Source organism: Myxocyprinus asiaticus, chromosome 2, assembly GCF_019703515.2.
Source record: "Myxocyprinus asiaticus isolate MX2 ecotype Aquarium Trade chromosome 2, UBuf_Myxa_2, whole genome shotgun sequence".
Lineage (NCBI taxonomy): Eukaryota > Metazoa > Chordata > Actinopteri > Cypriniformes > Catostomidae > Myxocyprinus > Myxocyprinus asiaticus.
In genome coordinates this window covers 15833015-15847051 of record NC_059345.1, presented here as the reverse complement: position 1 = coordinate 15847051, position 14037 = coordinate 15833015, and the positions used below count along the sequence as shown (strand labels likewise).

At 37.0% G+C, this 14037-nt stretch overlaps 1 protein-coding gene and 1 non-coding gene across 4 annotated transcripts in view; one reads left to right on the top strand and one right to left on the bottom strand.

Annotated features, from left to right (window-relative positions):
• Positions 1-13017, top strand: part of kif7 (kinesin family member 7) — a 34334-nt gene extending 21317 nt beyond the window's left edge. For all 3 annotated transcript variants that reach the window (XM_051650297.1, XM_051650282.1, XM_051650289.1), the window contains 9 exons: positions 3754-3956; positions 4465-4662; positions 5000-5125; positions 5482-5658; positions 5774-5989; positions 7853-8059; positions 8636-8834; positions 10122-10283; positions 12347-13017. In XM_051650297.1, coding sequence (XP_051506257.1) covers positions 3754-3956; positions 4465-4662; positions 5000-5125; positions 5482-5658; positions 5774-5989; positions 7853-8059; positions 8636-8834; positions 10122-10283; positions 12347-12741 — 1883 coding nt within the window. In that variant the 3' untranslated portion in view covers positions 12742-13017. The remainder of the gene's footprint in view (positions 1-3753; positions 3957-4464; positions 4663-4999; positions 5126-5481; positions 5659-5773; positions 5990-7852; positions 8060-8635; positions 8835-10121; positions 10284-12346) is intronic.
• A 141-nt stretch (positions 13018-13158) lies between these two features.
• On the bottom strand, positions 13159-13231 carry trnar-acg (transfer RNA arginine (anticodon ACG)). Its single transcript has one exon. It is a non-coding gene; the product is annotated as a tRNA-Arg (tRNA).
• Between the last annotated feature and the right edge of the window lie 806 nt (positions 13232-14037).

Genomic DNA, 14037 nt, shown 5'->3' with positions numbered 1-14037 from the left:
GTCAGAATTAACACGTTAATGCATGCAAGTTTAATGCGTTCGTTTTTCTTAATCTCGATTAACAAATTTATTGTTAATACAGCATAAACACTGGTGTGAAGGGCAGAACCTTTGTAATGTGTCTGCCTAGAGTCATGACACTGGAGCACACACCACAGCACCAGAGCCCTTCTACCAAGGAGAGTCTACAAACTTAGCATAAAACAGCATAACACAGCAGTCCCATAGATATTCTATGGGCTGAACGGTCTTAACACACTAAAGTTGACCGTTGCACTCTCTCCTAAGATAGAGGCGCATGGTGAGTTCAAAGCGGCGCTCGACACTGATGTTGCCGCCCTGATGCAAATCATGAATGCAGCTTCACGATTGCTGTAGGAAAGCGGATAGCCGCAGTCAGGGTTGGGGAGTAACGGAATACATGTAACGGGATTACGTATTTAAAATACAAAATATAAGTAACTGTATTCCACTACAGTTACAATTTAAATCATTGGTAATTAGAATACAGTTACATTCAAAAAGTATTTTGATTACTGAAGAGATTACTTTGCATTTTATTGTCATTTGTTTCATTTAATATTAGTCCTTTCAAATGGAAAACATTTATACATATATATGATGCGATCCAAAGTGCATTTGAACAGTGGTGAAACACTTTCTATTATGTGTTACATTCATACGAGAAGACAGAGAAGTAAGTTTGAAGTAAGTTTGGAGCAGAAGAAATAGAAAAAGACATTGTGTAAATTGTCAGCTTTACGCTAAGCTAAAATGCTATTTCTAGCCATTTTACATGCACGTTACCAGGCATGATCATATTCACATTCACGTTGGATCATAATTTCTTTTTTCTAGTAAGACTTTTGATATTAGGGCAAAAATCTTATTCTTGATGATAATTTTTGTGTTGTTTTCCAGCAAAAATATCAAAAAATCCATAAAACAAGATCAATTTGATTTATCTTGTTTTAGAAACAACACTGCATAAGATATTTAGGTTTTTCAGAGAATGTATTTTTAACATGTGTATTTTGTCTTACTATACTGGCAGAGTTTTTATAGTCAAAACAAGTGACAAAATCTACCAGTGCTGAAGAAGTAATCCAAAGTATTTAGAATATGTTACTGACCTTGAGTAATCTAATGGAATACGTTACAAATTACATTTTACAGCATGTATTCTGTAATCTGTAGTGGGATACATTTCAAAAGTAACCCTCCCAACCCTGGCCACAGTCTACTGGTAAATAATAGTGTGGATGATGAGAGTTTAAGAGATTTAATGCCCATTGCAAGGAATATGCAACCTATGTGGGGATTAGATCTATCAATTAGTCAAACTCCCACTTAGACTTCGGGAAACGTTTGATGTAAATTGATGATATTTTAGTGCATTTCTATGTTTATATTGTGGAAGGCTTTGTTTGGAAAATGTTAAGAAAGCATTATATTGCTACATGTTGGTTTGTTTTCTTCCTAAGATGGAAATAAATACATATTGACAAGAAAATATGTATATATATATATATATATATATATAGTGTCAAGTTTCAGCACTTTCAAAATCTGCGATTAATCGCAATTAACAACAAAACATTATGCGATTAATCGTGATTAAATATTTTAATCAACTGACAGCACTAATAAATATATATAATATTAATTAGATGTAAATATAGGTATTAGGGATGCTCAGATCGATCGGCCACCGATCGGTATCGGGCAATTAAATTTATCGTTTGCAGCGGCCTCTCAGTCTTCGCTGGCCATTTGCATCATGATAATAACGCGGGTGACAAGGTGTGGTATAATTCAAACAACTTTATTAAATAACTTAAGAGCAAACTGTATCAACAGTAGCACCTCTTCAATCCACAAACGTGCTCTTCCTACACTCTCCTTTCATCTTCTGCCTCACAAGTGAGCGTGTGTTCCCCTCATTGAAGTCCCCGTAAAGTTCCTTGACAAGTCCTGTTCGATTTGTTATTTTGACGTATTTCCTACTGAAACAGGAAGTGGGTGTGGGATTGGTGTATGACTCATCCCATTTGAAAAAATAGCCAGTAGGCTTTAGTTTACACCCCCACACACATTCCTTTCCACCACGCTCTTCATGTCAGAGCCGCTTACAGGTGAAACTTGAGAAGCGATCTCAACACCGGCCAGCTTTTCCAAAGACTTGACAATTGAATGATGATCTAGCTGACAACAATATCCAAAGCCTGCTCACAAATGCACATAGCGGTCTTTGCTTATGATGAGGCTGGAGCTGCTGTACAATGCAGATGAATGAGAAACAAGCGAGTAAAAGATAATATCCGTGTTTTGAATCACAATACATAAGCATAAAGAATTACATAAAGCTGTACATCCCAAGAAACTGGCTTCACAAAAAATATAAATAAACTCAAGAAACTTTCCTCACGTCCAGCTCCTGCATTGGTGCGTCCCTTCAGAAGTGATCATCCCTATGCCCTATTCCCTTTGAAGACAATAACCCTCCAGTGTAAGAGCTTCAGGTGGCTGAAAGGTGATAATGCTCATTCAGAATTAACTTTTAAGCAATTCTTATTGGAAATTGTTTGGAACAGTCCTACAGCATGGACTGTGTTCTCTTCGAAGTGCCCTGCGAAGGCATGATCAGCACCAGTTAGAACTGCCATACATGCTGAACAGTTGTAAGGGTAGGGTGCATTCTCGCTTTAGAAAGCATTGGATTGGACAAGGTTTCTGAACCTCTATGTGACGTTTTGAATGTTATTGAGTCTTTTTAGCCGGAAGTGAGAGACTGCAGATTTTAAATGCTTACGTCTTCTGAAAATGAATTTTGTCAACATTTAGAAGCACCTTAGCATATAGATGACCTTCAATCTAATAGATATTATCTTAATGCAGCAAAATTTTAATTTGGATTTCACTGGGTTTTTAAAGCTCCAGCAGAAACCAGTGATAGATGAATGCATATTTCCAATACCAACAAAATAAGAAGGTGGGGAGCATATTTATAAATATAATAATTCTATATATAGTATTTTTGTGTTTGTTTATTTGATTAGCAATTTACCAACCTACAGTATTTTTCTCAGTAAAAATAGGCAACAACTATGGTATTACTAAAAGGGAAGTTACAGTGAGCAGAAATCTTACATATAAACAGTTATGACAGAGCTCCTGATAAAAGGTTAATGATTGGTAGCCGGACCTGTATCGGGCGGTTAGATGACAAGAAAATCGGTGATCGTGTCTGCTGTAAAAAATAAATCCTGATTGGAGCATCCCTAATATATACTGTATAGAATATTAAAACATGCATTATCTGCTAGGCAATGTGATGACATATTTTGATGGGACTAGTGATGATTTATCATTTTTATTATAATTTATATTTGTATATATTATCAAATTGATTATAATATTGATATTTATTATATTGATTTTCGATAAAAGTATTTACAGGTGCAGTCATTAAAATTTGTGTTTACCCAGCGTAAATGCAGCATTGTGCAAAAACAGAAGTTGTCTGTTACTGATGTTATTGTAAAAATGCGCTATCTGCCATGATACATTTTTCCAATAAGTAAAACCCCACGCATAATATTTGGCAGGTCATATGAATAAATTAAATCAATGGTAGCAGCTAATTTTTTTTTCTTTGTATTAACTATACTCATCTTTCAGTATCAGTCATTAATAGTGTTTTTTTATGTTTCAAATTCCTGTACTGTTGCAGTCATCATTTTTTCTCTCCAGGAAAAGATGCCCAGGCCATGAACAGGCAGTACAGTCGAAAGATCTCTGAGCTGGAAGCTGAAGCAGAGCAGGCCCGCATGGAGTTCACAGAGGCCCAAAAGCAGCTGCAGGACCTGGAGGTGCAGGGCAGTCGTGACGCAGCTGACCGCTTCAAAGCACAGGAGTGCAGGAGGAAGATCGCAGCTGCACAGAGCAAAGTTCAGGTCTGAGTCTTGTGGCTTTGGCTTGCCGAAAGGCATCATTATGGAAATCCCTTTTGAGTGTTTCTCTGTGAAGGTTCACACATTTTTATTTGTACAAGTATTCTACTAGCACTAGAACAAGTAATTGATTTTGCTAATGAATTATTGCTGTTGAATATGTTATGATATTGCCAGTTTCAAAGAAACAAATAAACACTCCTGTAACAGGTGTGTAGGACACGGTGTGATGTGGGAACACTAGAATAAGCCCTGCACACTGTCGTAGCTTGTAGATATTTATTGAAATACTGTATGTTTGGCCTATTGATATTTAGCCTCTGAAAAAGCAACAGAAACGTTTACTTCAGTAAATATATGCAAGCGCGAATAATATTTGGTATTCTATTATTCTATTTATTCTGGCTGTACAAATTAAATGCAAATATAGATTCTGCCAATATAAATGGGTAGTTGTTGCATTTCATGTCAGCTACCCAAATATAGCTCTGCATGTGGTCCATGTTTTCAGGTGTTGAAGCAGAAGCAACGGGACACTGCGCAACTGGCCTCCCTGTCTGCACAGAGTGAACGGCGAGTACAGGAACTCGAAAGGAATGTGCAGAACATGAGGCAGCAGCAGGATCTGCTGCAGCGCCGCCTGCGAGAGGAGAGCCAACAGAAAAGACGACTGGAGAGTGAGATGCAGAAGGGAAAACACAGAGTCAAGGTGAGCTGACTTGCTGTGCGATTCAGCTCAGTATTTGTGTTCGGCATACACTTTATCAGTGTAGGTAGGGAAGAAAGCCATGTGGAAATAGAAAGTATAAATGGAATAAAAGGTGAAGTGTGTAATTTTTACATCACATTTTGATGCATAAGTCATCCCACACTGCTTGTGCTACATACATGAAAGATTATTGTCCCTGACTTTTTAAAGAACTGTGATTTGTTCTGTGATGATCTTTGTTTCTGTATTCCAGTAAAAATATTTTTCAGTGTAATCCAATTTCTCAGTTATTCTTGTGTATGTCAATAGTGGATCATTTACCTTTCTCTTTGAAAAGGAGTTGGAGATAAAGAATGAACAGCAGCAGAAAATTCTGAGGATTAAGACGGAGGAAATTGCAGCGTTCCAGAGGCAGAGGAGAAGTGGAAGTAACGGATCTGTCGTTTCACTAGAGGAACAGCAGGTAGATTCCGACAAACATGACAGCATGCTCTTTTTCATCACGACCTTCCTCCACTATTACGCAACAAATGTCTATTTTTAGACTTGTTTACTCTGTCATGGTGCTTAATAGTTTGATAGATGTTGTGAAATAATTGTATTATTGTTTCTTTGTGGCCAAAAGTATCTTACAGTAGCTTTCAACATGTTCAGAGTTCAGTTTGTTACCTAAATTTCCTCTCTGTGTGGTATTAGTAAGTCTTCATGTTGAGATATTTACTAGGGTAATAATCTTATTGGAGTGTCTTTTAGTCTGTGACTCCATTCTGTTTATTTTTTAATCAAATAAATGCATTACAAATATCTCTGGGTGAGCAGAAGATCGAGGAGCAGAAACGCTGGCTTGATGAAGAAATGGAGAAGGTTTTGGGACAAAGGCGAGGACTAGAGGATCTAGAAGGAGAGCTCACCAAGAGAGAAGAGATCTTAGCCAAAAAGGAGGCCTTGCTCTTGGAACGCAGTGGCCTGGAATCCAAAAAGCTTCGCTCTAGCCAGGTCTATTTTAACTTTGTTTCTTGCCTTGACCAAGCATCCAGCCATCATCTCGAGTCTTTAACAGTTGCACCCTTCCTGTTTTGGTGAATAATACTGTGATCTAATTCCTCTGCAGGCTCTTAGTAAAGACCTGGTCACCCTGTCGAATCGAATTGAGTCTCTGGAACGGGAACTGAGTGAAAGGAACGGTCAGTTGCGCAGTGGCAGTGCTCAGGACTCCCAAGAAATCAGACAGGAGATCTCCAACCTCAGGCAGGAGAAGGAGCAGCTCCTCAAACAGAGAGTGGAGCTGGATGACAAACTAAGACAGGGGAACCTGCTCTCCTCTGAGGTGGAAATCACTTTTTTTTTTTTTTTACTCAATTAAAAACTTTCTGAAACCTCTAATGGTTTTGTAGCTAAGAGTAAAGTAGTCTTTGCTGTATTTAAACTACATGAATTTAGAGAGTAGGAAAGCACAGAGATACTACCACAAAGGGGTGTTTAAAGATTCTGAATTAATCCTAATAATAGCACAAGATACATACTAACAATTTAAAGGCTTTAGAATTTATAATTCTATAATTGTTCAGAGAATGTCATAACCAACCTTGTTTGCATGATTTAGAATTGTCAGATTTTTAGAGGAAACATCCTAACCAATGTTGATGACATGATTTAGAATCTAGTTTTACATTTACACCTCTCATTCAGACTAGAATGCCTTTTACCACCACCGAAAAGGGAAGATTTTGAAAACGCTCTCCATTAGTGCATACTTTGGAAAACAATGAAATTAGGAAATGGGAAACTGAGTTTTCAAATGTCAGTGTATGGATGTGGATGTGGCCTTACACTCTGTCTACACCGGACGTGAGTGGCGCGGCTCGTCAAAAGCAATAGAACCCATTTTAATCAATGATGCTGTCACACTGGAAGCGTCCGTTGTGTGCGTCGCACCGACAGTTAACGAGCATCCCCAAGGCTATAACCATGTCTTGAACATTGAGGGGAACCAAACCATTTTTGGGGTGGGAGGTCACGGATGTTGAGGTCACAAATATAATGGTCTCTTTGGTCCTTTTAATATAGTAAAGGCGCTGAATGGAATAAAGGCTTGAAATGTGATAAAGGCCCAAAATTGCATAATTTTTGGTTTTAAAAGATAAATGTATTTTTAAAGTTCACACAGTACAAGACAAACACTGTGACTGTTTCAGTCATCTTTTCTTTCTTTTTTGTGCTGTCTCAAAGAAAAGACAAAAATAATTTTAATTTCTTTTCATCATTGATGTATCTATAAAATTGAATGACTGTGTCAGTTGGCTAGCAAAAAGAAAATATGCAAAATTATTTACTGCCCTCAAGTTGTCCCTCATTGTTTTTTCCTCCCAGTAGAATCTTAATACAATATTTTCTTCAAGAATCCCAATGCTGCTCTTTTCCATTGAAAAACAGTTCATATTGACCACTGCTGTCAAGGTCCAAAGATAATAAAAAAAAATTTTAAAAAACATTATAAAAATACCATAAAAGTAGTCCATACATTACATAGCTGTTGTATGGCCCCAGAAAGCTTGGAATATAGTGCACTTGTCATATGGACTACTGTTATAATGTCTTTATACTGAACCATTCCTAGTGCTTTGTAGAATTTGTCCTTTTTGAAACTTGAAATCTCCTGCTCACTATACACTGATCAGCCACAACATTAAAACCACCTGCCTAATATTGTAAAGGTCCCCCTCGTGGCCACTTTTATCCAAAGCAACTTATAGTGCCCTGATTACAGGGACAATCCCCGTGGAGCAACCTGGAGTTAAGTGCCTTGCTCAAGGACACAATGGTGGTGGTCGTGGGGATTGAACCAACAACCTTCCGCTTACCAGTTCAGTGCTTTAGTCCACTACACCACCACCACAGTTTTTATATAGAGAGTGAGCTGTTTGAAACAGGCCTTGGTTAAAACTTCTCAGCCAATCCTTTTTGTATGCTTTGGAATTTATAACATTACAATTCTTTAGGCTTTACGAGGGGAACTTACTAGATAACCTTGTTTGCCTTGTTTCTGAGTTCTTACGATTTGTAATTTAGGACTTCCTAGCCAACCAAGAATTTTACAATTCTTAAGCTTTTGGAGTTACAACTTCCAAGCCAACCTTATTTACATGATGTGCAAAAGATTAAAACTGCATTGTTCTTTGATCACCATCAGGAAGAACGAACACTATTCCAGTTGGACGAGGCCATCGAAGCTCTGGATGCCGCGATTGAGTATAAAAATGAGGCGATTACCCAAAGACAGAGGCAGCTACGGGCATCAGGGAGCATGCTCACTCAATGGGAGATGAATCTGATGGCCAAACTAGCCTATCTGTCTGCATCTGAAACTCGAGCTCTACTTTGTAAATACTTTGATAAGGTCAGTCAGTATCCTCAAATTCTCAATATCTTCTCGTTTATGAAGTTGTAGGCAAACGCATTAGTGTACTTCTTCATGGTGTTGAATTTTATTTGAAGAGGGGCAATCTATTATCGCTACAACTGGCAGACCATCATAATGCATCTCAAGAAACCTATCAACGAAAACAACACCTCCAAGTCTGTTTATCACGGCCAAACATTGGTTTTACCCTGTTTTGACTACTGTAAACAACACAGTTTTAGTCACAAATGTCTCACATTTTTCAAGGCTCTCTTACATTCAAAAAATTAAGTCATTGCCCTTACTCAAGTTTCATTGAGCCAACATAATTTAGTTGGATTAGGTGAAATCAATGTACTATAGTAATTTTAACTCCATTTGGTTCATCAATCTTAATTGACTACGTTTTTTTTTCAGTTAATTTTCTTATGTTGCCCCAACTTAATATATTTTAGTAATCATTAATATATGTCATGTGAGCAAGTAATAGAACTGTAATTGAAGAGGGAACAACAATTTTATATGATTATATATTGTATGAAATCTGTTATATTGTCGTATGTGCTCATGAAGGTGGTGTCTCTTCGTGAGGAGGAGCGGAGGTTGCAGTTGGCTTTAGCTGAGCTGGAGCTGAGAGTTGAGGAGCAGCAGAACTTGGTTGGATGGTTGGAAACAGCTCTTGAGAGACAGCAGCTAGAGGCAGACCGCAGACTCACCCAGCTACAGAAAGAGCACGAGAGAAACATCCAGTTACTGCTGCAGCAATGTCGAGGTTTGAGTCAGATACACTGAGTCACTGTAGTCTTCATATTTAAACTGACTCCAACACAAAGATACTCATGCACACTCAATTAGGCCTGTTTAACACATATTGCATTCTTCTGTTGTCTAAATAAACAGGTTACAGCATTCGCACTGTGTAAGTGAGCCATGTGGCAGTAAGAGTTCAGAGCACATCAGAAAACACATTGAAAATGCATTGTAATATTTAGCAATATAGGCTTTTATTAAGTAGTATAAAATACTGGAGTGAATTAGTTGCCAATTGTTGAAAAAATATATTTGTTTGGAACTTCATACAAGTTCATCACGCAGTGACAGACACAAACAATACTTCCTGTCTGACAGAATCCAGACGATTTTAGCAGTTTTGTGATTCTGCTTCTCATATACTGTATATATTACATTTCAAGACAATTGAACTTGGCCAACTCCTGACCATTTTACAATTTATGGCAGTTATCACAGGAAAAACTCCATGTGGTAACCCAGTTATCACTTTTAGTCAATTTAGAGAGCAGACACACTGTACACAGCAGAAACTCAGCATGAAAATGCCCCTGCCATTTCCATTCATGGAGCCACACCACACCCCGCAGGTGCAGAATGTGTGAAACATATTACTCATTCATCCTTGGTTGTACAACTTACATTTTACATTTATGCATTTGGCAGACACTTTTGTCCAAAGCAACTTACAGTGCCCTTATTACAGGGACAATCCCCCTGGAGCAACCTGGAGTTAAGTGCCTTGCTCAAGCACACAATGGTGGTGGCTGTGGGGATTGAACCACCAACCTTTTGCTTACTAGTTCAGTGCTTTAGTCCACTACTACACCACCACAAACTTAGCAAGTATCCTGAAATAACATTACACTCAGTTTATATTAAGTTATATAACACATGGAAAATTAAACCAATCAATGTATTACAAATGTAATACCTGTTTAATTGTATTTAATACCATAGTAAACATACTGTATGTATGGGACCAAAATGACTTAGGGGTAATAAAATAATATTTAAAAAATAATAAAATAAAAAATCCAAGTAAATTTAAAAATTGTCAGTCACAAGATACCTTAATTGAGGCATTACTGGAGTGTAAAAAAAAAAAACACCATGTAAATATTTTTGTCAACAAATACACAACTGAGTCATTTATGACCAACATATGCATTTAAAGGTCATCAAATCTGGGCAAATTTGGTGATCATACTCACTGATAAAGGAGACAAGCATTGAATGTTAATGCACTGACTATTTATTGTGTTTCTAGAGCAAATAGATGAGGGTCTGGCTGGTAGACAGAGGCAGTATGAGGGCTTGATTCACAACCTAAGCAAAGAGCTGAACTTCTACAAAATAGCCAATCAGGAGCTAAGTAACAAACTTAGGGAAAGGTGTGGCCCCGTCAATCAGGCTGGAGAACAAATTAAAGGTGAGAACTGTTGTTACCCAACTAAAATGTTGAGAGTTCCTGATGCAATGTCCAGTATTTTAGTATTTTTATATTTTTTCAGTATTTTTATTTTTCAGTATTCAACAAAAAACAAATTCACATTCAAGCAAGGCAGCGCTGTATTGGTATTCCTCATACATTTTTTTTTTTTTTTTTTTTGCCAATTATTTCAGATGCTTAAAGGGATAGTTCACCCAAAACTGAAAATTGTCTCATCATTTACTCACCCTCATGCCATCTCAGATGTGTATGACTTACTTTCTTCTGCATAACACAAACAGAGATTTTTAGAAGCATATCTTAGCTCTGTTGAACCACACAATACAAGTGAATGGTGATCAGAACTTTGAAGCGCCGAAAAGCACATAAAGGCAGCATAAAAGTAATCCATATGACTCCAGTGGTTTAATCCATGTCTTGTGAAGCGATCTATTGGTTTTGGGTGAGAACTGACCAAAATGTGACACATTTTTCACTATACATCGTGCCATAACAGCAAGCACTAGGAAGTGTAATCGTGCTTGAAATCTTGATTGGCAAGGAGACTGCAGATGTCAAGATTTATAGTGAGGACATACATTTTGGTCTTATACACATCTGGGATGGCATGAGAGTAAATTAGAGAATTGTCATTTTTGGGTGAATTAGTTCTTTAATGAACAGACTGTATCTTATGCTATTTTAGAATTTTAAGATTTAGACTGGAAAATCTTACTTATCTAGACTTACAGAAATCTCAGAATCGAACAGCCATTGTAATATTTGCATAATGATTTGTTATTAGTCTTTTCTGTTCAAACAATATTGACGCCTTTACACTGCAAAGAAAGAAAACAAGACCTGTGCTGAGGATAATTACTATGGCAGTTCTGCCTTTTGCTGCCTCAAAAGCACTGTATGTTTTGCAGGAATTGTACATTTCAATTCTTGTTCTTGATGGTGAAAAGTGAAATCGACTTTGACTACAGCTGCAAAGATCTTACATTTTACAGTAACATCCTAGAACTGTAAATGAATAGGGTAACAGGTAAAGAAGTAAATAGTTAAGCTTAACAGTTGCTTGCTTGTTTAGCTAAGGAAAGGTAAATGTACCAATATCTTAAATGTACTTCTGGCTCCATTTACTAGCCATAGTTGAACCAGTAACTTTATGGAGATAATGTATATTATGCTATTTTGGCCAGCAGTGCATTATGCAGGGTTGGGCTGTAACGAAGTACATGTAATGGCGTTATGTATTCAGAATACAAAAATGAAGTAACTGTATTCAGCCTTGTTACGTTTTCAAACACTTGTATTCATAATTTCTTTATAAAATTTTGTTTGTATACTTTTAGAATACTTCTCTCATAATGAACACAAAATAAGAAAAAGAAAAAACAGAGCACCTTTTTTCACTGCACACTTGTCCTCTTGCACTCTCTATTCCAGAGCAGCTGCAGTGCATGTGCAGTGTTTCCAGGGTTGCAGCAAATTATTATTCGCAGGTTACAAATGACAATTTAAATGACTATATAGCTCAAATAATTCACGTTTTAACAGAAGAATTAATGTGAGTGCTTTTATAAAATTATAAGCTTCATATTTCTGCCTTTTAAACCCTCCAAAAATTGGCCCCATTCACTTCCATTGTAAGTGCCTCACTGTAACCTCGATTTTGGCTTTTTTTTTTTAAAGGGGACGAGTCGATATAATTTTTTTTGTGGTAATCAACATGTATGCACAATGTTTTATTTTTTTGAATTTTTTTTTATTATTATTATTTTTTTTTATTGAATGTATTGAATCCCTGAATATTCCTTGAAGTATTTAGCCTAACCCTGACACTTATTACATGGCTACTTACCAAATAAATTATTTGACATTTAAATACTGAAAAGAGACCACGGTTATACTAGAGACATAAAACTAGCACAGCTATATAAGAAATCTGTAATTATATATAAATATTTGACCACAGAATGTTGTGACTGACCAGTTATAATTTAGCATTCCAGAGAGCTGTGTAATAGATATCATGACATTTATTGCACCTTTCTCAGGTACCAGTTGTAACAGTCGGCTCTCAGGTGGTGTTGAAAGGGTCCAGGGCAGAGTTACCGACGACGTGGTCAAGTTTACCCTTGAGGCAGACGCAGGACCTCAGAGGTCGAGGGAAGAAATACGGGACCTGGTGCATGCCCCTCTTCCTCCAACATGGAGGCGCTCTTCTCTGCCCTCAGAGGACCAGTACAGCATGGAGGAGTTGAGACAGAGAGCAGCATGTGAACTGCCAAACAACAGAATAGTTCAGCCCAGTATGAATTCTACACACTGGAGTGGGACAGCCTCCTTGCCCATCACAAGACCACGCAGAGAATTTAGGAGATCAAGCCTCAATACGGGACCGCTGTCTTCTAATTCAGCAATAATTGATGTTCGGAGAAATCCAGTGTAAAGAAGTCTAATTTTGTACAGTTAGTTAAGTATCAGTTCAATAATCCTTGTTTTTTTTATCATATTGAATCTTGTATTTTATGGGTAGAGATTGTACTTTGTGTTGCTTTTTTATAATCCTTGAAATGTAGGCTACATTTGATGTCATTTCAAGCACATTTTTCATGGAACTGTTTCAGGTTTCAGACCCTCTTGGACACCTCTTTAGTGAATGTAAAATGCTTGTTCTTTAATGCATATTGAAATAAAAACAGTTGCCTTCACAACAAAACAAATATCCCAAATCAAAGCATAATACAGTTGAAACAGTAGGGAAATCAAGAAACATAAATAACAAAAAGAAATATTGTAAATGTATAGCATTTTGATTGGATTGAAGTTTCAGTATCCGAAAATGTGAATTTGAAAAAAAGTGAACCGAGCCAGCCAGGAGTCGAACCTAGAATCTTCTGATCCGTAGTCAGACGCGTTATCCATTGCGCCACTGGCCCGTATGCGTATGAGCTGAGCACACACTCTATTTAGTATTGACATAGTGAATGTCTCTAAGCGTTTTTTCTTATAATGTATAATAGAAGTGTGACACGTCAATTATGATCGTTTTTCCGTTTGACTGTTATTTCGTCTTATTTTAATCGTCTTTGTAAGAGTAAATTATCTTTTGTCTGTTTGCGTCCTCTACTGGTGAATCTGTGGAAGGGAGGCACCTTCAGATCGCAGGCATCGAGGCATAATGGATAAAGCGTCTGGTTTCGGATTAGAAGTTTGTAGGTTTGAGTCTTGCCGGGGTCGCACTTTAACATTTGTTCTATATCTGTGATATGAAATTATACATGGGTGAGATATATAATCGTAAATTAAACAGATTAACTACATTTCCCATATGAAATATTACATAATGTCAAAAACATATAAAAATGTTTTTCCTGGTCAAATCAATACCAGGGTTGAGACGGTTACTTTTAAAAAGTAAATAAAGAAGAAAAAAAAACATAATAGGCTATCTTATGCAGTTTTGCTACTCAAGTAAATTGATGTTGTTTTAAGGATTTTTAGGTATTTTTTACAGAAAAACAATATTAAAATTCTCATTAAGAATATGATTTTTGCAGTACATCTTTGCTCTAATATAAAAGGTCTTACTAGAGAAAAACAATGTTATGCTCCAGCGTGCATTTTCGTCATTATAAAATATAACGCGCCTGGGTAACAGTAGGGTGACCATACGTGCTCTTTTTCCCGGACATGTCCTCTTTTTCGGACCATAAAAAGCATCCGGCCGATATTTCTAAATTTG